The sequence below is a fragment of the Sorghum bicolor genome, chromosome 1, assembly GCF_000003195.3.
Source record: "Sorghum bicolor cultivar BTx623 chromosome 1, Sorghum_bicolor_NCBIv3, whole genome shotgun sequence".
Taxonomy (NCBI): Eukaryota; Viridiplantae; Streptophyta; class Magnoliopsida; order Poales; family Poaceae; genus Sorghum; species Sorghum bicolor.
The window spans coordinates 79,242,611-79,264,554 of NC_012870.2; the positions used below are offsets into that span (position 1 = coordinate 79,242,611).

The following is a 21,944-nucleotide window of genomic DNA, read 5'->3' on the forward strand; positions in this document are numbered from 1 at the left end:
CTCGTGCTGGCATTCATGTCTGTCATGATGCACCAAAAGAGCTCGATGACATGCACATCATTGTGCAGCTAGCTCATCACTCTGCCAGCAGCAAACAAAACGCATCGCCCGTAATCTTTCGCGTAGCTTAACTTTCAGTGTTTCAAATTTCGAAGAACATCAAAAGATCATGATTAGTAGGAAGTAGTGCTAGCTAGTCCACGGCTGACGTGGCAGAACATGTGTACCGGCGGACTGGCCAGCAGCTGCCCTGCTCCCCTGGCTCTCACCATACCAGGTGACCAGGGCCGGGCCCCTCTTTTTCCTCCCCAGTCTCCCAGAATTCAAGCACCAATACGAGGGCGGAAGAAAAAAAAAAAAAGCAGAGAGTAGGGCGCGCGCGCGGCAGCGGCGGCGAGAGAATAAAAGCAGCGGCAGTGGCAGAGGCGAGAGGCACTCGACTACTCGAGCGTCCAACGCCAACGCCAACGCCAACCCAACCCGAGCTCGCAAGCAAAGAAAGCGCTGTGCACGGCGCGGCGGGGCAACCAAAACCTCCCTGGGAAACCAAGGGTGAGCCTGCAGAGAGGGGCAACTCGCCGCCGTAAGCTTCCTCCCCCCAACCTTGAGCCACACGGGCGAGAGCACCGGTCGTATAAGTTGAGCCATGTCGGTGTCGTCGTCGCTGTCCAACTTCCTGCTCTGCTGCTTCTACCCGTCCGCCGGCCACCGCCACGGGCACCGCGGCGGCGCGTACTACTACAGCAGCCACCCGACGAGCGCCAACACCCTCTACTACCACGAGGGCCCCTTCGCCGGGCGCAGGATGGGCCGGAGCAGCAGGCCGCTGTCGCTGCAGGTGCGTCCGTTGATTTTCGTTTGGGCTTTGGCTCTGCTCTGCTCTGCTTCCCGTCTCTGCTTGCGTTGCGTGCTCTGTTCTTTCGTCAGGCATCAGGCATGCTGTGGATGCGTGCGAAACAACTCACAAATGGCAGGCAGAGTAGATGCATGCAAGTACGGCAACTCGGCCATGCGAATGCGACGTGACATGCACAGATTAGTTCTGTGTCCGCCACCATTAGTTTTCGAATTCGCAGGTTTAGTGTTCAGGAATTACTGTAGCTTACGCTCTATCGCTGTGTAGTCATAGTAGTTGCTACAGTAATCCTTTGGCGTGTGCGTGCATGCGGGCGCTCCTGTTGAAAACAGCGACGACCTTGCATGCAGCAGCATGCGTCCTGAAAAGAAAGCGAGAAAGCCAGCGAGAAGCAAAAGAAAAAAAAAAGATACACAGAGAAGCCTTTTCCTCGGTTGCTGAAGCTGAAAGCACCGGTGTCGAGAGAGTAGCATAGCATGCGCTGTAAATTGTTCGAGTAAAGTATAATACCCTTCTGTTTTATGAACAGTAAACTTTTCACTACAGTAAAATACTAGTAGGAGGAGGAGTATGCATGTTTTTTTGTTCTTCCTTTATCTTGTCCGGAGACATCATCATCACATCACATGACTAGCTCTAGCTACATGAACTGACTCTGACGAACGAGCTACTCTCCAATCCATGACAGACGGTGGAGCTGAAGGTGCGGATGTGCTGCTCGGGCTGCGAGCGGGTGGTGAAGCACGCGGTGAGTCGGCTGCGCGGTGTGGACTCGGTGGAGGTGGACGTGGAGATGGAGAAGGTGACGGTGACGGGGTACGTAGACCGGCACCGGGTGCTCAAGGAGGTCCGGCGCGCCGGCAAGAAGGCGGAGTTCTGGCCCAACCCGGACCTGCCGCTGCACTTCACCTCCGCCAAGGACTACTTCCACGACGAGGAGTCGTACCGCCGCACCTACAACTACTACCGCCACGGCTACAACGGCGACAAGCACGGCCAGCTCCACGAGCCGCACCGCGGCGCCGACCCCGTCAGCAACATGTTCAACGACGACGACGTCAACGCCTGCTCCATCATGTAGCTACTAATAGCTAGTAGCCGCCGTTCTTCCTTGGATCGGCCGGGCTGCTGCTCGCCACCCTGCTGATGGGAGACCTGCAGCCCCGTTGTGGCGTTGTGTGATCATTGTGTGTGTATGTGTTCTCACTTCTCAGAGAATTAGCAGGGTAGTCAAGTGTGACAGAGAGGCGGTGTGTGCCTCTGTGCTCATCAGCTCATGCGTGTGTAACAAATATAATGGATGCTGCGAGTCGTTGCAACATGCATGGAATGAGTAGCGGTGCCCTTTACGGGTTACAATGTTACATGATGCATGGATGCAATGCAATTGGCAATGTGCAATGGCCACACTCTCTCTATCCACTCCATGGCGCGAGAGCCATGCGTGCGGTTGTGCTCTGCCCTCAGCACTTCGTGTTCCCCGATTGTTCTTGTTCAGACACGGCCAAAGCCAGTGGGACACCAGAGCATCTTCTTGCTATGCTAGTATGCTACCCGTAGCTACCCGTTACAGCGAAAGGCGCGCGGCTTTTACTAGTCTAGTCGATCTGCTCCATTTTCGCGCGCGCGCGCGCGCGCGGGATAGTAGAACTAGGTTCGGTCGTTGGAGATGGTGGCTACCACTGCTACGCCGGTTAAATATTCAGTAGCAGCCATCGAGTGCCAGAACAAGGCTCTCAATGGAAGCTGGTTGGTGGGCATCACGAAAAGGAAAAAGCCTTGGAACTGGGAAAGCTAGCTAGTGTTCTTGAAGTCTGTGATAATTGCACCAATTGAGCCCCAGTGCAGCCGCCAGCAACAGTAGGCTAGGATACTCTAATGGATCAGGTTTTTGGATTGATAGTTACAGTCACTCACGGCAATGGAAAAGGGTGTTCGTGATTGATTCTAATCCAACCTTGTGAGGTCCTTGGGCGCTCTCCTGACAGGAGTTAACGAGCTCGCCAAGCAAGCATTTTGTAGATGTAGATGTGAAGAAAATTAAGGTTTGGATCTCGTACTTTAAAGTTTAATTAATTGGCTACTAAATTCTATACCACTTTAGCACACTTTTATATTCTAATGAACCAATATTTTTTGAAGGTTGGCCAAAATTAGATGACAGTTTAAGATTATCTATTTAAAGCCTCACGGGCTGAAGCTTAGTGGCTAAACTATAGGCCGCAGGATCTAAATATGTCTTTTTGATTCCTCCCAAAGAAAGATTGTGGTTCACACATGGAAGGGGATCAAGATAGTGGTAACCCACTATAATCGCTACTCGTTTTGTCATTGCAAATCTACGGCTTGATTCGTGTCATTTTTGCAGTCTACTCCTTCACGGGACTTGAGCAAAAGCAAATATGTACACAAACACGCCTACTATAGCAGGTATGGAGACTAGTTGAGGCCAAAGTGGGACATGCCCCCCTACTCATCTTGATCTCCATCGAGTAAGCAATGATTTTGCAAACACAAGATTGAGAAGTACCCTTGTGGATCGTTCTGTGATGACTCCATGTCATCTTTCATATGCAATGAGGTCCTTCATCACACAATCACATATGGACTAATCACCTGTGTATCTCACGTAAACACAATTAGTCTACCTAAATTTGTCACTCAATTGACAAAACCTGTAGGACCTTTCAACCACCACCTGGCACCTTGCCAGCGCCAACCCTCGATCCATCGCTGGAGGGCGGGCACACCGGCAAGCTGTCTGGATCCGCGAGCCATGAGGCTGGATCCGTGAGCCTCAAGGTCGAATCCATCGGATCAGCAAGTTCTAACACCGAATTTGATGTGCCGCCGCCTGAGGCCCCACTCTACCAAATCTGGCATGAAGGGAGAAGGGAGCTGCACTAGAGCAAGTTGGGCTTTGAGTCACCGACATTGCTCTCCCAATGCTAGAGTAGGTTGCGCCCACCGTCATTGGTGCCTATAGTGAAGAGGGAGAGGAGAGGAGCGACGATGCCTATGGGGGAGATGAAGAGGAGAGAGAGAGAGAAGGGGCCTCGCCGCCTATGGGTGAGAGGAAGGAGGAGGGGCACCGCCGTCTGTGGGGTGAGGAAGGAAGGAGACGGAGAGGGGTCGGGTGAGAGGGAGGGACAAATGAGACTTTGGAGATGAAGAGGAGCGCCGTGGTTGTGAGGAGAGAATGAGTGAATGGTTGAAGAAACCCTAAGTCTGTGATTTTACAATACAAAAGTATTATAATAGGTGACCTCGAAGTCAGTGCTACTCCTAGAAAATGGAGATTATTTTTGGGAGGTGATATAGTGGCATTTGTTGTGTTGATGTAGCACTTGTTTTTTAGCATTGACAACAGAAACTACCAATTATTTAAACTAACTACAAAAGATGTAAGGGCCCAAGCAATAGCTAATAGGTGAAAGCAAAGGAGATGCCAAAACAATGCATTGTTGGTACAGAGTTATACAAGCAAATGGCATAGCAAGTATGAATAACTGAGAATCCAAATTATGGATTCAGATGGATAAGAAACATTGTATTCTTTAAAAGTGAGCTTTGAGAATTCATTTGGGTTCCTAGCAGTATCGATACCATATATGCGTTATCGGGGGGATATTGGCTACAAAATGGTCAAAAAAAAGTTAAGCATTTACCTTGCACTAACCATCCCTTCCCCTGTGACCCCCACACGCCACATCCCTAAACCCTGGCCAGGAAACTACTCAGAACGACAAAGGTAACAACAACCAATGTACTTGGATCTGTCAACAAAGTGGGGATTTCAAGAAAGTACCATCTAGATCTAGAAGAAGGAAAACCAAGGAGCAGCAACGAGCAATCCAATGGGCAAGAACAATGTCGGGCCTAACTTGTGAGGTACTAACACCGGCGACCATGTACGATATGAGGTCGCTGACGGTGGTACGAGGACTAGGGCTAGCACTATTCTGGCTATACCCGACCGCACCATCACATCATAAAAAGCAGTAGGAAAACAACAAAGACACTGATAGGAGGAGGAGGAGAACAAAATGGAGTTTGTAGGACGGAGGCACAGGGCCGACAACCGTCTCGAGGAATGACACATGTGGAGAGGAGGTGCGGGAAGGGGAGCCGAGGACGTAGGGAGGCAGAAAAGTGTGGAAGGGACTGGACTAGCTCAAGAGAGATCCAAAACCAAGATTCGGAGTATATTATCGCTGGCTGATTCACACAGAAAGCAGGGGACCGAAGGTGGACCAAAGGAATCAAGGCATGAATCTCAGAAGCTAATTAAGGGTGGTCCGTATAGTTCTGGAAATATTCAAGACTGGATGTGTATTCTAATTTGAATAAGCTTTGTCATCTAATTCCTGGCTAGGTTTCAGCTTAACCGAACGAATCCAAACAGAATCAAGATCAGCTTCTAAGAATAGTTTGCAGGGACAAGACTAATTTGGAAAGACGTGGCGATGGTTTCTTGGCTAGGAGCTGACACGATTTGTAGTTTTTTTAAAAAAATACAAGATGCCCATTGAGTAATAATAAATTAATAATCATTTATATATATACCTAATCTATATCTAATAATAAAATTGTAAATGTAAAATTTCTGGAGATTTTTTTCTACCTTTCCTAACCGGGTTCAGCTAGAGATAGGACCCTCTATAGGATAGCTTGGGGGAAAGGATGAGAAAAAGAAATAAAAAATAAAGAAGGGTTCCAAGTGAAAAAGTGTAAGAAAAAAGTAATGGAATGGTCTAAATTAAATTTGAGAAACTCAAAGAAACACACTCATATTTAAATTACCATATCATTATTATACTCCACACACGAGTATTTATCTAGTGACATATAATAAGGAGAAAACTGAGAGACTTTTGTATACGTAGTTGCATAAAGCTACGTTTGGCACCACTTGAAACCCATCAAATCCATGAGCATCAATTCAAATTCACAGAAAAAACTATCATAAAATTGGAGATCATTCTACAAAATTCCAAAGGAAGCCTAGCGGGCACTAGCTGACTGCTAGCTTCACTCTCCACCACACGGCCTGTAGCGACAACACATCCGGCGCAGAAGCTTTTTGGCACTTACTATAGCCAGGTTGCACCCCCCCCCCCCCCCTCCCCCCGCCAACCCAAATCGTATTACACGGACACAAACATTCATACGTGTGCACATACACCTCCATTCTAATCCTATGAGCATATCAAAAGACTGAGACTAGAAATACAGATCTCGAGATTGATAAGTCACCAATCATGCAAAGAACAACATGGTTATGTTCTTAGATGAGTTCAGGAAAAAAAAATGTAAACACCCACATCAAGTCAAGGATTGAGAGTAATGTTTTTAGTGTAAAAGTAGATGAAAAATGTTTTGGAAAGGGATAAAGACAACATGACTCACTATAACCACCACTTTTTTGTCATTGTAATCTACCGCTTGATTCGTGTCATTGCCAAATAGTAATGTCAATATGTGTTTGTGCACATATTGACTTTTGCTCAAGTCCCACGAAGGATTTTAGTTTGTGAGAAATGAGGTGATGATGGACTAACTCATTCCATTTCATGAACTAAATAAAGTGAGAAATGATAAGAAGATGAATCACTTCATATCTCAAACTAAACACATTAACAAGTGTCATGTCTAGTTACATACCTCTACAGACGTTAGTATATCGGATTGCACGTGACAATGTCCAAGTCATTAAAAAATGTGACGAGCAATTATTTTGAGATAGAAGGTATAGACTACTCTTTGGCTGGAATTTCCGGTTCTACTCTTTTTTTTTGACTTACTAGGTAGCATGCCCGTGCGTTGCTACGGGATAACAAATATTTTATATTTAAAAATATAGATCGCACAATAAAATAATAATACTGTAAAATATAATTACCAACATTAAAGTGACAGCATCTCAAAAAAGTAAAGTTTATGAAATCAAACACAATAACAGTAAGCGTGGCATTATATGTTGATAAACTTTATTTTATAGGTCCTTAAGTGATACGGCTAAGATAATATTTAATATCGACAAGAAGATATATCTGATATCCATTTCTTTCATGCGCCAATAAATCCACAAATAAGTTTCACCGCATCTCCGTACCATCTTATCATACATTCGAGTTTATATATTTAAATATTAGTGCATATCACATGGATAATACTACATCTCTTTGTTCTACTGTGTTTTCTAAAATCATATTATATACTCTCAGTTCAGTTTTTAAGCACTAATAATGGAATCAATTAGATTTGTTATGTTCAATTGAATAAGCAAACAAAAATAGCGATATGTATTTAGCTGATTTAATTGAACCCAAATTATGGTGTATTTCTATATTCGTACATGGATAAATTTTTATGTTGTTAAACATATATATAAAGATACATATAATTATATACACAATAATTTATATGTGTAAAAGTTGGGAAAAGATAAACAAACAAAAGAAAAAGGACTCTTTCACTCTCGGGCCAACGCGCTCGCTCCTAGGCCATCGGCGCTTCCATCAGCTGCAGCGCCAGTCGCAGCCAGCGCCCCTCCTCCTCTCTCCCACTGAGCCGACAGCGCGGCTCCCACCCACTATCAGAGAAGGAGACCTACCCTGGGTTCGTCCCCTCCCCATGGCATCCCCGACCCAACCACCTCTCCGATGGACTCCATGGTGTCCTCGCCCCTACCACCCCATGGATTCGGCAGCGCCCATTGTAGGGGACATTCTTCCTCCACGTGCATCCTCCCCAAGTCCGACAGCGACCTCGACGCTGCAGCTGATTGGGATGCTGTGGCGGTACCTCTAGAAGCTCTCCTTGCGGCTTGTGTGGACCAACGGGCCAAGGTGAGACAGCTAGTAGCCTATTAGCTCTAGGAATTACTGAATTAGCAATAGACATTTAGCAACTTCACTCGTGTAGATGTCAATTGATACTTTAGGTTCGAAAATGTGCGCAGGAGATTGTTGAAAAGCTGTTCGCTTACTTGGGACAGTGTGATTGCACGAAGAAAGCTAGCAATGCTGCAACCGACATGTTTGATAAGCACATTTCTTCATCCCAAAGCCACAAATCAGAGTTAAGCACTTGCGCTTGTGAACATCGTATAGGATTATAGGTTCCATGAGCCAATTCCAGAATGTTGTATGTCTGTGTGTTTTTGCTACTTTTCCAATACTCCATAATTATAGCATATATTCCAGGCTGACTTGATGCCCAAAATTTTAAAAAGGACATGATTTTTAAATATTTGTTTTAGTGAACTATAGAACGAAATATCAAATTCAATTAGCACATGGGGCAGATAACACATTTACAAATCATAGTTGTTAAATGTTTGATATTTTTGTGTTTCTGTGTTGCAATCCAAATGGAACAGGGTGTTGCTCAGGCAATTATCCGATCTGCCATTGATCTGTATGTATCATCTACTCTACTGCTAGTAGTTCCTAGTTTGTTATCTGTGACCTAACACCTGTGTATCTTCACTGTAAAGCTAGGATAAGAAGTGTAAAGACTATCTTTGCAACTGTAAAGACTATCTCGACTCGGTGAAGACGAAATCAATCTATTAATTTATTTTCTGAAGCTAGCAGATTTTTTTGATGTAATCAGGAGGGGTTTCCCCCTACTGTCTTTTATTAAAACAAAGGTAAAAAACTTTACAACTGAGATCAAGACACAAAGAAAGAGAGGACCAAAATAAACAAAATTACACATAGTGGTCTAGCCATTGACTAATATGAGGTTGATAAGCAGCCTTTGCTCTAAGTATAACAAGAGCAAATTCTTTCCTGAAGATGGCTTTACACCTCTGAACTGAAGGCTGAATGCCTCTGAAGATTAAATCATTCCTGATAGACCAAATACTCCAACTCATGGTGATTAAAATTTCCAAAGCAAAAGGGCAGTGAAGTTGAGCTTTAAACATGACCACTGTGAGAAAAGGATCTTGCAGATGAGGCACTATCAGACCCAAAGTTGCCCAACATGCCTGAGCAAAGGGGCAGTCAAGGAACAAATGAGTAACAGACTCCTCAGTTGGCATGGAAGTACAAAAAACACAATGATAATCATCCAAGAACATATTTCTCCGTTTCAATATCTACGTGGTGCTTAGCCTGTCTCGTAATAGGAGCCAAAAGAAAATCTTTTTTTTTCTGGCAACAAGTCTTCCAAAGCCACTGAAAAACTACATGTACATGATGTGAAGCTAGCAGATAACTTCACTAATTTTGTTCTGGCACATGGGAATAGGCATCAAGGATAATATTAGCAACTGATAATGATGGTCCAGGTCAGGCTCTGTCTGGGGAATTGCTCCTCAACTTGGTAAAGAAAGGTTTGTGCATCAGCAAACTATTATGAAAAAAATGTTATGTGACCATTCATTTTTTCTTTTTCTTTTTCCAATTTGATTTGATGCAATCAGACGTTGGAGAATCAAGTGGCCAAAGAAGAATGATACAGATACTTGTAAAGACGCAAATGAGGTTTGTTATGGAATGCATAGGTTCATTTGACATATTCATGAAACCCGTTCTTGGAACTTGGGTAGTCTTTTGTCATTATGTAATCAGCTCTTGTAACACCTTTTTTGACCTACAGGTACTGATGTTTTTAGGTCGACAAGCATTGAGAAAGGTTATAGAAGATGGAGAGCTGTATCCTATAAGGGGCTCTTTTTCACTCAAAGATTTCTTCCAGAGAGATTGGTAATTATTATCTTGGAATACATGGTAATGAGTTTGGTATTCATACTCGATGGAAATCTTTGGATGAACTTTACAAGGTAAATTTAGTTGTATTTCATTATTCTATATTCCTTAATTTATTGGTGAAGGTGGGTTCTCAAGAAGAGTTAGCATTCTTCTTTATTATAACAGTAATGCTTTTGCATGCCCCATCGCAGCTTGAATTTGGCAATTTGTTTTCTTTGTTTACTATATGACACTATTTCTGTTACGGACTATGGAACGTAGGGGGTAGGAGTGGGAGATTGGAGGTCGGGGTTTGAAGGCACGACGTCGTACAGGCGGCGCCGTGCTTGACTCTGGAACGAGACAGAGAACAGAGGAGGTGCAGGGTAACCCGCCAGGGGCAAGAGAAAGAGATTAGATCTCAATCCCTGGCTATCTCATTCCAACAGTAGTGTTCCATACTTATACAAGAATCTCAACAAACTCAAATCTCACTTAACCAAATATCTAGCTAATCAAACGACTTCCTAAACTTTAGGATCCTATCAACTGAAATAGCCCAGGGCGACTGCTGGCCCAGGCCGTGGTGATCGGTGCCCGCGTACCAGCCCCTCAGCCCTGATGCCTGCGCTGGTACGTGTTCCCGGTCATGACATCTCTCCCCTCCTTGGGAAACAGCTCGTCCGCGAGCTGAAACGAAGGGAATAAGGCGCGAAAAGCAGGCACCGGTTCCCAGGTGGCTTCAGCTTCAGGCATTGTCGCCCACTGTACCAGCACATGCCACACACCCCGGCGCAGCTGTGAACGGAGGACGCGAGCTGGTTGGTGAAGAAGACGCCCATTGTGCAGCGGAGGCAGCGCCGGAGGTGCTGTCGGAGGAGTGCCCCGGAAGGGTTTAAGGACGCCCACATGAAACACATCATGGATGCGGGCGCCCTCCGGCAAACGTAGACGGTAGGCGACGTCGCCCACGCGCTCCACCACCTGAAAGGGCCCGGCGAAGCGTGGGCTGAGCTTGCCACGGAAGCCCGGCACCAACGATTGCGCCGGACGATGGAGAATGCGAAGCAGCACCCAGTCGTCGACCTGAAACTCCAGAGGCCGGTGGCGAGCATCATAGTGCTTCTTGGCATACTCCTGCGCTTGCAGCAGCCGTTCGCGAACATCCGCCAGAAACGCATCGCAATCACGCATCTGGGTCTCAGCAGCTTCTGTCCGCGCTGTACCTGCAGTATAGGACAGCAGGGCCGGCGGAGGCCGGCCATACACTACCTCGAATGGTGACGTGCGAAGCGCTGAATGGAAGGAAGTGTTGTAGCAATACTCGGCCCATGGCAGCCAGTCCAGCCAGGAACGTGGACGATCGCCAGTGAGACACCGCAGGTACATAGCAATTGTGCGATTGACCACCTCTGATTGTCCATCAGTCTGCGGGTGGAAGGCTGTACTCATCCGCAACTTCACTCCAGCAAGCTTGAAGAGGTCCTTCCAAACGTTCCCAGTAAACACCGGGTCCCGATCGCTGACAATAGAAGTTGGGAAGCCATGAAGTCTGACAATGCCTTCGAAGAATGATTTAGCCACAGTCACTGCTGTATAAGGGTGACTGAGTGCCAGGAAGTGTGCCTGCTTGGAGAATCTGTCAACGACCGTTAAGATGACACTTTTGCCATGGACCCGAGGCAATCCCTCCACAAAATCTAGGGATATGTCAGACCACACTTGAGATGGCACTTCCAAGGGCTGGAGCAATCCAGCAGGGTGCAGATGCTCAGTTTTGTTACGCTGGCAGGTGAGACAGGAATTAACAAAGTCACGCACGAGCCGCCGGTCGTGATCTATCACAAAGTCCTGCCGCAGCCGATGCAAAGTCTTCTGTGTCCCCTCATGCCCAGCAGTATGGGCCAGCTCCAAAACTACCGGGAGGGCAGCCGACCCAGTAGGAATGAACACCTTATTGCCGCGCATGATGAGGCCGTTGACGACCTGCCAGGGGGCACCGCGAGTGGCGACGATAGAGTCACGGAGGGCGCGGAGTTCAGCATTGGACTGCAGCTCTTGGCGAAGGTCCTCAAACAGACCAAAGGACGGACCAGTGAGAATGTTCAGCTGTACTGCTTCCTCCTCGCGCCTAGACAGTGCGTCAGCGACGACATTGAGGGTGCCTGGGCGATATTCCACCGCGAAGTCATAACCGAATAACTTGCTAACCCATTGATGTTGAGGAACAGTAGACAAACGTTGATCAATCATAAATTTCAGCGCATAGTGATCAGTCCTCACAACAAAGTGTCTGCCCCAAAGATATGGCCTCCAGTGTCTGACAGCTTGTACGAGGCCAATCAATTCTCTTTCATACGCAGCCAACTTGAGGTGTCTGGCAGCAAAGGGTCTGCTGAAGAATGCCAGGGCACCCGAACCCTGATGGAGGACTGCACCGAAACCAGTGCCCGAAGCATCACAGTCCACGGTGAAAACTTTGTCAAAATCGGGTAGCTGAAGAACTGGGGCTGTGGAGAGGGCGTGTTTGAGAGAACTGAATGCCGCCGTTGTTTCCTCTGTCCAGGAGAAAGCCTCCTTCTTGAGGAGGGCTGTCAAAGGTGCTGCAATGGCGCCATAGTTCTTGATGAATCGGCGGTAATAACCAGCAAGGCCGAGGAATCCTCGGAGGCCCCGCACCGAACGCGGCTGTGGCCAGCTGACCACCGCAGCGACCTTCTCCTGGTCCATAGCCACCCCGTCCCCAGAGATGACGTGTCCCAAATAGTGGACTGAGGATGTGGCAAAGGAACACTTGGACTGCTTGAGACGAAGGTGATGTTCGCGGAGGGCAGACAAGACGGCATTGATGTGTTGCAAGTGAGCAGACCAAGATGGGCTATAAATCAAGATATCATCAAAGAATACCAGAACAAACTTGCGCAGGAAGGGTCTCAGGACTGAGTTCATGAGGCTCTGGAAGGTGGCCGGAGCGTTGGTGAGTCCAAACGGCATCACCAGGAATTCAAAGTGGCCCTCATGTGTTCGGAAGGCGGTCTTCTCAATATCAGCCTCATGCATCCGAACCTGGTGATATCCAGACCGCAAATCAAGTTTGGTGAAGAAACGCGCCCCTTGCAGTTCATCCAGCAGCTCCTCGACCACCGGTATGGGAAATTTATCCTTGACTGTCAGCTTATTAAGGGCGCGGTAGTCCACGCAAAAGCGCCAGGAGCCATCTTGTTTCTTGACAAGAAGAACAGGAGCCGAAAAAGCAGATGTGCTGGGTCTGATCACCCCTTGCTGTAGCATGGCAGCACACTGTGATTCCAATTCATCCTTCTGTAACTGAGGGTATCGATAGGGGCGCACTGCCACAGGCGCTGAGTTGGGAAGCAAGTGTATGCGGTGATCACAAGCGCGGGCAGGTGGCAGACCCTGAGGCGTGGCGAAGACATCGTCGAACGACTGTAACAGCTTGTCCAACAAAGCGGGCGCCGAGGAACGGAGGCTATTTAGGCGTCGAGTGGACTGAACATCATGGCGGGTCGAGCCGATACCCCGCCAGAAGACACGCCGCCCCTCCCTGGTGAAAGCCATGCATAGATCATCAAAGTCCCATAGAATAGGCCCCAGTGTGCGCAGGAAGGTCACTCCCAGAATCATGTCCCACTTATCCAGTGGAATGGAATAGCAGTCGACACTGAAAAATTCATCTGCAATGCGTACACCAACGTCACGGGCCAGTCCAGTGCACTCCACACGGTCTCCATTGGCCACAATCACGCCCCTGCCCGGGCATGCTGAGGAGTGCAGGCCAACACGGCGAGCGACGTCGCCTCTGATGAAATTATGCGTGGAGCCTGAATCCAAGAGAGCCACAAACTGCTCATTGCCCAAGGTGATGTACACTTGCATTGTATCTTCAGTTCGGACGCCTGCAATCGCTGCGAGGGAGATCGTGGCCACTGTAGGCTCGCTGGATGCTGCACCTGACTGCTCCTCATCCTCAGACTCCTCTGGCTCTTCCACAATGTAATCTGAGGCCTCAAGATAGAACAAGCGGGCACACTTATGGCCTTGTACATATGGCTCATCACAGTTATAACAGAGCCCCTGTTTGCGCCGCTCGCTCATCTCAGCTGGTGTCAGACGCTTGAACGGCCGTGCCGCCGGTGCTGGTGTAGTTGATGCCGCCCCGGGCGCCGGCAGAGCATTCTGGCCAAGATGGTTGCGACGGGGAGGCCGGGTTGGTGGAGCTGGGAGGGCGAGCGGTGCGTTCCTGCGCTCATACGCGCGCGCCAAGCGCATGGCGCGGTGGAGGTCCTGAGGCTCATGTAGCTCGACGTCGACACGAATATGTTCAGGAAGGCCGCCGGTGAACAATTGCGCCTGCTGTAGAGGGTGCAGATGGCCGGCGTGCGCTAGACGCGCCTGGAACGCCTCCATATAGGCGTCGACGGTCGAGGAAAACGGCAGGCGCGCGAGGTCGGCGAGGTGATTGGTAGACAACGCCGGCCCGAAGCGCTGGTGGCAGAGCAGCCGAAACGCGTCCCAAGACGGCCGACCAGCGTCGCGCTCAAGGACATAGAACCATTGCTGGGCGCTGCCGGTCATGTGGAAGGACGCAAGCCAGACCTTGTCTGCCTCCCGAGTTTGCTGTCCCCGGAAGAAGGATTCACAGCGGTTGAGCCATCCCAGGGGGTCTTCCTTGCCATCATAGACCGGGAAGGACAATTTGTGGAAGCGCGGCACCCCGGACCCTTCAGGCGATGGTGGCTGGTGGTAACGCGATGGCGACTCGTGAACCACCGTGGCTGACGACATGATCGGCTCGTTCATGATGGACGAGAGGGAAGGCAGCGGCGACGGGGAGTGTGGGAACGGGATGGACTGGATCGGCAACCCTGTCAGGGGCGGCTGGGTCGATCCGACGCCCGCGTCGACCGTAGAGGAAGCCGCCTGCTGAGTGCCGGGTGCAGATGTCGCTGGCAGAGCCGTCGAAGGGAGCTCCGAGATCACAGGTCTCGGGGCTGGGATCCCTCCGTAGCCAGGCATGCCGTATTGGAGGAGCAGCGGAGCAGAGTACTGGAGTGCGGGCGTTGCAGAGGCCGCTGGCCCGCGCTCGACGGCCGTCAGGCGGAGGGCCATGTCGCCCATCTGCCGCTGCAGGCTCTGCACCGCGGTAGTGAGGGCCGCGAGAGACTCGGCGATGGCGGCCTGGGCGTTGGGCGATGGCGGGGGTGCGGTGGTGGGCGCGGGAGAGGCGGGAGCGGTGGTGGCGGGAGCAGCGGCGGCGGCAGGCACGCCCGACGAAGCCATAGTCTCCGATACCAGATTGTTACGGACTATGGAACGTAGGGGGTAGGAGTGGGAGATTGGAGGTCGGGGTTTGAAGGCACGACGTCGTACAGGCGGCGCCGTGCTTGACTCTGGAACGAGACAGAGAACAGAGGAGGTGCAGGGTAACCCGCCAGGGGCAAGAGAAAGAGATTAGATCTCAATCCCTGGCTATCTCATTCCAACAGTAGTGTTCCATACTTATACAAGAATCTCAACAAACTCAAATCTCACTTAACCAAATATCTAGCTAATCAAACGACTTCCTAAACTTTAGGATCCTATCAACTGAAATAGCCCAGGGCGACTGCTGGCCCAGGCCGTGGTGATCGGTGCCCGCGTACCAGCCCCTCAGCCCTGATGCCTGCGCTGGTACGTGTTCCCGGTCATGACAATTTCATTCAATTTATTGTCAATATGTTCAGTATAGCAATGCCTTGGTTTTGTCCTATGAATTTGTCTATACTCATTTTTTATATATGTGGATATTAATTGAAGTGGCTTATCCATTAGTTTTGTGATCGTTAAGTATCACCTGAACAGACTTTCGCTAGTGAGCATAGAAAAGATGACCTATAAGCTATTTGTGCAGCAGGTACTCATACTTGTGTTGTTGACTTCTAGGCTTATATTATTTAACCTCCCCTTGGTCTGTTTGTGGATGCGCCACTGTCGGCCACGCTCTGCTACTGGCGGCGTCCAGTTGTGCGCCGCATCCAGGCTATGTGTTGCCATCCAGTGGAGCACCTGGGCACGCGCCACACTGGTCTCTTCCCCAAGTCTTATTCACTGATTCACATCCTCGTCTTCTTCTGTACACCCTTATCCTCACCGAGACCTGAGGTACTCCATCCCCTACAACTCGGTGGCCAGCCCCATCTCTGATTTTGTCCTCTCGATTGTCTTCCCCACGCTCGGTAAGGTGAGTTTCTCTGCTTGACGTTGATTGTTTTTTCTAGATTAGTATTTCTGTAGCCATGAACTGGGGCAGAGCACGGGATGCTCCTAGGACCTGCGTAGACTACAAAGCACTCCAACAATTCTGTTACAATTTTGGAGCCTTTATCTTTGTAGTTTAGAGAGTTAAGTACTGCTAGAGTCATGGTGGAGTTAAGTAGCCAATTTTGTCACTTAAAGAGTTAAGTAGTGCTGGAGTCATGGTGGTCACCAGTAGTCCGTTTTTTTAGTGGTAGGTTGATTTTTCAGGCGTACAACACAGCCATGGCTAAACACACAGGCTAAACACAACATATGAACATAGAATATGTACAGATATTTTTAAACTTTGTATACCTCCATCTATTGTATTTGTAAGGTTCCCAAAGGTACACGTTCACCGATTGGCTTGGGCGTGTCCGTAACACTACCTATCACTTTTAGCAATGTTGTGCCTGTGAAATAATATGCCCAATAAATCTTATTATTGCAAAAAAAAAGTTAAATAGGTCGACAATATCCAACATGAAGGAACTAAATAACATTACGAATAAGGCTGAAGTATGTAGAATGGAAAAGATGGTCATGAATGGATCACCAAGACCAATAGGCCACATAGATTGCCATCAATGTATTCAAAGTGTCTTGATTTCAAACTGCATTAGTTATCCTTACACGTCATGTATCAATTCAGAAAATGTGGATTGGCACATTGCTAACAAAAGCATATTATCAGCCTGTGCATCCACCAATTTATTTATAATATACGCCAAGTATTCAAGAAGAATAGTAAAGTGCCTGCAACTGCAGGGCCCGTACTAAAAAATTATCAGGACCTACCATGTGACTATTGAAAGTTTCAATTTTTTTGTCAACTTAGTCTCTCTTTCAGGTACCATGATATGATAATACACAATAACATCATAGTTTTTTTCCAACTGTGTAAGGTCAAATGCAAAGATAAAATAGGCACAAAATCATGGTTTCCTCTCTAAGGAAGGATTTGCAAGCCTTTCATGTGATAAAGCATTCTCAGATCAATATGTTCTTAAAATGAATGCATTAACCCATAATTATGAAGCTTGAAATATATCAGGTCAACTGTGCAGGTACTCAATTTACTGATAAAATAATGAAATTTAGGAAAGCAATCTCACCTGCACGAAGTTCTGCCGGTAATGACAAACTCCTAGGGAAACGGCGTCCAGTTGTAGTTCAGCCTAATATGAGAAGCTATTACTTTGTAGTACTTTATAAACACAAGCAGTTAACAGTGAAGCATAAGCTTACCTATATATATTGACAGAAAAGGCAGCTTATTAATTTCTTCAGTTGGTTTTTGCATAAGCTTGTTTGCCACTTTGATAGATCATATGAAAGCAAAGCAGGCTACAGATAGTAAGTTGAGATAACCAAAATGCACTAAAATCGATCTGCTCAAATAAAGGGCTAACAAATTTATTTAGCAGATCAAACAAAGCGGTAATAAAATGTCATCTGCGCGGATCGGATCAACGCTCAAGTTTCGTGATCACCGATTCATTGGTAGGTATATGTTACTGTCTGCACCACGAGGAGCAAATAGGGAAGAGAATGATTTGGCACACCTGGTGGTGGTACTTGCAGGAGCAGAGGACCGACTAAGACACAACGGCGGCGGTCCGTTTGGCGAGTTATTTGCAGTCCGGTCTCGCGGTCGGCGGCGAGGTGGAAGAAGCCGCACCTTTTTGCAACCTCTCAGTCGCTTCACCACATTTTCCCATGTTACTATCTGTCAAACACAAACTGCCTATCGAACTGACCACCACCAATCAACGAAACTGATTCCACCATAGCCTACCTTGCCTGAGTTACCGATAGGCTCGGCCGCATTAGGCACAGTCACAGTAGGAGCCACTGCAGGGGTAGGCGGGGGCCACTTGGGAGCAGGCCTGCGGGGCGCAGGAATTTCCACGCGAACACGACGGCGACGGCGAACATCCGATGCTAGCGGCGTCGAGTAGCGATGCTGGCGGCGTCAAAGTCAGGGAAGGTCTAGGGCGCAGCAGGCTGGCGGCGTCAGGGCGATGCTGGCGGCGTCGAGGACAGGGAAAGCAAGGGCAAGGGAGCCGTGAGGAACTCCAGAGACATCGGACCTTCGACGGGGGAGGGTCGCACGATCTGGACCTGATTCCTATAATCACGTAGTTTCTTTATTAGTTGAGTGGTATAAAATCGATAATCTCTCATGTGGGTCCGTAAGAAGTGGCGTTTTTGGGGAGACTTATCTGGGACCACCCACAAATTGTGGCATTTTTAGGGAGAGTCGCGAGTAGAGGCGCGGGTCGCAGGTCGCGGGCGGACGGAAGCGAAAAAAAGTCGCACGATGAAATATTTGTTCTTTTTAGTTGTATGCAGGAGATTTCCGGTTTCTACTTGGCTTCCCACAGTGGACTATCCAGTTAGCAACACCACTAGAGAATGACGTATGACAAGCTGGACCCAGGCCGCAGACTCGCCGTGAACCCGCCCGCCTTCCACATCCATGATCCTCTGATGGACGGCCACCAACCTCGAAAGCCCATAGACCGAGTCTACTGATTAACCTACCTTTGCCTCAGCAACGGCCGAACCAAAACCCACCAGAAGCGTTCCCCATCCGGCAATCCCCAATTCGGCCGCCTCGACGAATTTTGATTTCTTCCAGCTTGGGCTTCTGATCGCTCGCGCGCCTCTGTTTGCTTTGCATTCTAGAACCTAGCATTTGATTTGATTCCGCCGCTTGGTCCGGCTCCGAGGAGGACGAGGAGGATGAGGAGGCGAGGGAGTGGTGAAAGGTCGCGCGACCATGGTGGGTTTGTCTCCGGCGGCGATGGAGGCCTGGTGGGACGACGTGAACAACTCCACGCTGTGGTAGGACCGCACCTTCCACGCCCTCGCCGCGCTCTACGGCGTCGTTGCAGTCGTAGCCCTAGTAAGCCCTATCCCCCCGCGCGATTTCACCCTCGTCCTGCTTGGCTTGAGAAAATGACTCTTATAGGACTATAATCGTTTGGCTTCTCCGAAATAGGATTCCTAAGGTTGATTTCTCCAAAATAGGACTCCAAACGTTAATAATAAGCTGCAATGACATTTTGTGTTTTTTTAATCTCTTTTCTTATCTAAATACATGTATTTGTTCCTAAAGTGACCCTTTTATCCTTCAGTTATTAGACTGTGATGATCGTCTCCATTACAGAAAAAAAGCATCGTAGCTTCCTGGCCCGTGTGTTGCCTTGTCCAGCTTTTTTTTTTTCATAAACTGATGCCTTGCTGCCATGCCGCCATGGTCGTGGCTGTCGTGCTGGCTAGCCATGGTCATGGCTTTCTGTCAGTAGAATATTGGATGTCGGCTAGGTACCTCACGCTGTTGGTGCTTCACGCTGCCTGCAACCCGATGTTCCGGCAGATTGCCCGTCACTGTTGGGGGCTCGGCGGGCGATGACGGATCGCCGGGGAGAGGTGGTGCCATGATGGGGCGGCGGCGGAGTTGAACAGGTCTGGGCGATGGAAGAGTCACAGTTGAAACGCCGATGTACAGGAGAGAGAACACGTCGATCTTTTTTTTAAACTGAAACGTAGATCTGTGAAGGGCAGTATCATTAACTGAAAATACATGTATTTTAAATTACCAAACTTGATTAAAAAGGCCCGAAATGTCATTAGAGCTTATAAACAACGTTTGGAGTCCTATTTGGAAGAAAACAATGTTAGGAGTTTTATTATAGAGAAACCTGTTGTTTGGAGTCCTATAATAACCATTTTCTCGCTTGGCTTAGCTTGCAACTGGGGTCCGATTTAGTTTGGAACCATGAGCTAAAGCGGGGACGAGGGTTCAAGCGCGTAGATTTGAGAGGTGAGACTCGTTTCTGGGCCTTGTGAATTGTACGACAACCATCTAGCGTAGTCTGTATTCCAAATGTGATTGGTAGAAACTGAGGTGGTGGTTTCCGGTCCCATTAGTTCATTTGATGTGAATTTCGTCAGGTCCAACTGATAAGAATCGAGTGCCAGGTTCCTGAGTATGGGTGGACAACACAGAAGGTGTTCCATTTCCTAAACGTCATTGTCAATGGTGATGAGTTCATTGTTGTGCTTATCCAATGCTTACTCAGTGGTCATATTATGCCTTTGTCTCCTGGTCATGATCTGTGGTGAACTTGTGTCTGTGTATGCAGTGAGGTCGACCGTGTGTTGTACTGCGGCGGAATGTGCAACTTGTACACCCTGAGGTCTGTGTAAGGAGACAATTTGTATTTTGTTTCTGTCAGCTGGTTGGAAATTACTGTAGTAATGTGTGTGTACCAATACTTTCTTGTAGATATTTCAACATGTGCTTATTGATTTGCCTGGCCTAGCATTCTTCACGACCTACGCTCTGCTAGTGCTTTTCTGGGCTAAGATTTAATATTAGGTTAGGTTTCAGTTCATCAAAAATTTTTTGGCATGGTTCTGTGAGTTCCCCTGTGCTCATTGTTTTATGCTGATGTTTGCTAGGCACGTGTAGTGTCGACTTATGGGCTCCGGCCAGCTTTCTATACAATCAATGGAATGATCTATGTGATTCAGGTAATTTGTGTATTTGTATTCCTCATTGGCCACCATTTGGAGGAGGCCATGAACATTTGACCTAACCCCTTCAACAGCACAACACTGTGGTGTTTCCATGGTCCCCAGGCTGTTAGAATGATTAGGGAGTTTACACCTTTGCGCAATTCCTTGGGAACACTTTTGGTGGTATTTTGTACCACCAACTTGGGAACACTTTCAAGTATTAATTTCAATGGGTTTGTTGTGTAAAATTAAGACAACTATATGGAAAGATGTGATAGAAATATCAAATAGCGAAATAAAGAAACACTATAGTTTAACACTTTAAATTCACTGTCCTAACGCTAACGATAAGTGTGAGGACCAGGAACTCCTCTTGCCTCATTGTCTGATTTGATACTTGGTGGAAGTACTGCATGAATGCCTTGGTAAATAGTATGACATTCAGTTAATTGCTTGTTATACTTTAGCTTGTGAAGTGGCACTTTTTTCTAGAGTATTTCTCAATACGTATTTCAAAATCGAGGAATTGTTATGCGATGTCACTTCTCATTTCTTTTGTCATCGACCTGTAAAATTGTAGATACTACTGTGGCTGCTCATGTGGTGGAAACCAGTTCCAGCTGTGGTGATTTTGTCAAAGATGCTCTTTGCAGGTAATGTCCTTGTTTCTTTTGGCTTCCCCTTCAGGTTGCAGCACTATGTTTTGCACTGTAAGAGCAATGAAAATTTACAGCATGAAATCATATGGTTTTTTCGTATGAAGCACATAGTTAGATATATTAGTTAATGAAAACATTCATAAAATTTCATAGAAATGATACTCCTACCCGATTAACAAATTCCAGAAACTATAGTTGTAACCTTAGTTTCTTGTATCCACCATTTGACAGGAAAGATAATTTTTGTGGTAAGTCTATCCCTAATAATAAAAGGGCAAAATTTCAGCCTTTTTTTCGTCTGGGCTGTTTTTCGTCTGGCCCATTCTACAAACCAGAAACACATTCGCAGGCCCATTCGCGCTCCCCCTGCACGGCCTGTTCCCGCACGGAACGGCCTTCACCATCGTGTGGATATGTTTTCTCCGTAAAAAAGAAACCGCAGCCGCAACTCGCGAGCAGCACTCGATGCCGGATGAAAGCGCCGCCGTTCGTCGCCCACACCATGCGTGCTCGCCGTCCGCTCACCCACGCGTGCTCGCTGCCCGCTCGCCGCCGTCCGCATCTACGTGCTCGCCATCGCGAAAAGGCCGGCCGTCCGCATCTACGCGCTCGCCGTTGCCAAAAGGCCGGCGAGGTGCAGGGACGTCGACGCCGCGGCTGCGCCCACGCGCGCTCGCCGTTTGCTTGCCACCACACGCGCTTGCCAGCCGCTCGTTTCCGTCTGCTCGCCCACGCGTGCTCGCAGCCCGCTCGCCGCCGTGCGCACCTAAGCAGACGCCAAGTCCGATGAGGTGCTCAGACGTCGAGACAGACTCGGAGCTGGGCAGGAGCGGCGCATAATTACCTCAAATCCAAGTTCGACACAGACTTCCCCTACATGTCCGATGCAGCTCCGCC

General features: G+C 48.1%; 2 protein-coding genes and 1 long non-coding RNA gene across 3 annotated transcripts; 2 read left to right on the forward strand and 1 right to left on the reverse strand.

Moving 5' to 3' along the window:
• Window positions 316-2,268, forward strand: LOC8077974 (heavy metal-associated isoprenylated plant protein 30). Its single transcript, XM_002465924.2, has 2 exons — window positions 316-838; window positions 1,545-2,268. The coding sequence occupies exons 1-2, from the start codon at window positions 647-649 to the stop codon at window positions 1,935-1,937; spliced, it is 585 nt and encodes a 194-aa protein (XP_002465969.1). The 5' UTR covers window positions 316-646; the 3' UTR covers window positions 1,938-2,268.
• LOC110431741 lies at window positions 8,725-17,822 on the reverse strand. Its single transcript, XR_002449186.1, has 6 exons — window positions 17,657-17,822; window positions 17,424-17,587; window positions 17,107-17,175; window positions 16,974-17,036; window positions 16,174-16,271; window positions 8,725-8,855 (listed from the first exon to the last, which is right to left on the reverse strand). It is a non-coding gene; the product is annotated as an uncharacterized LOC110431741 (long non-coding RNA).
• On the forward strand, window positions 18,644-21,928 carry LOC8085729. Its single transcript, XM_021453665.1, has 5 exons — window positions 18,644-18,708; window positions 20,013-20,066; window positions 20,342-20,403; window positions 20,969-21,041; window positions 21,279-21,928. Exons 1-5 carry the CDS (start codon window positions 18,644-18,646, stop codon window positions 21,835-21,837), a joined length of 813 nt encoding a protein of 270 aa, XP_021309340.1. The 3' UTR covers window positions 21,838-21,928.

Bases quoted from the DNA above. Each gene is read 5' to 3' on its own strand.
- LOC8077974 (XM_002465924.2), top strand. From the start codon at position 647: ATGTCGGTGTCGTCGTCGCTGTCCAACTTCCTGCTCTGCTGCTTCTAC. The intron at 839-1,544 runs GTGCGTCCGTTG...AATCCATGACAG, and splicing joins GCAGGCCGCTGTCGCTGCAG to ACGGTGGAGCTGAAGGTGCG.
- LOC8085729 (XM_021453665.1), top strand. From the start codon at position 18,644: ATGGTGGGTTTGTCTCCGGCGGCGATGGAGGCCTGGTGGGACGACGTG. The intron at 18,709-20,012 runs GTAGGACCGCAC...CTGTGTATGCAG, and splicing joins GTGAACAACTCCACGCTGTG to TGAGGTCGACCGTGTGTTGT. The intron at 20,404-20,968 runs GTAATTTGTGTA...GTAAAATTGTAG, and splicing joins GAATGATCTATGTGATTCAG to ATACTACTGTGGCTGCTCAT.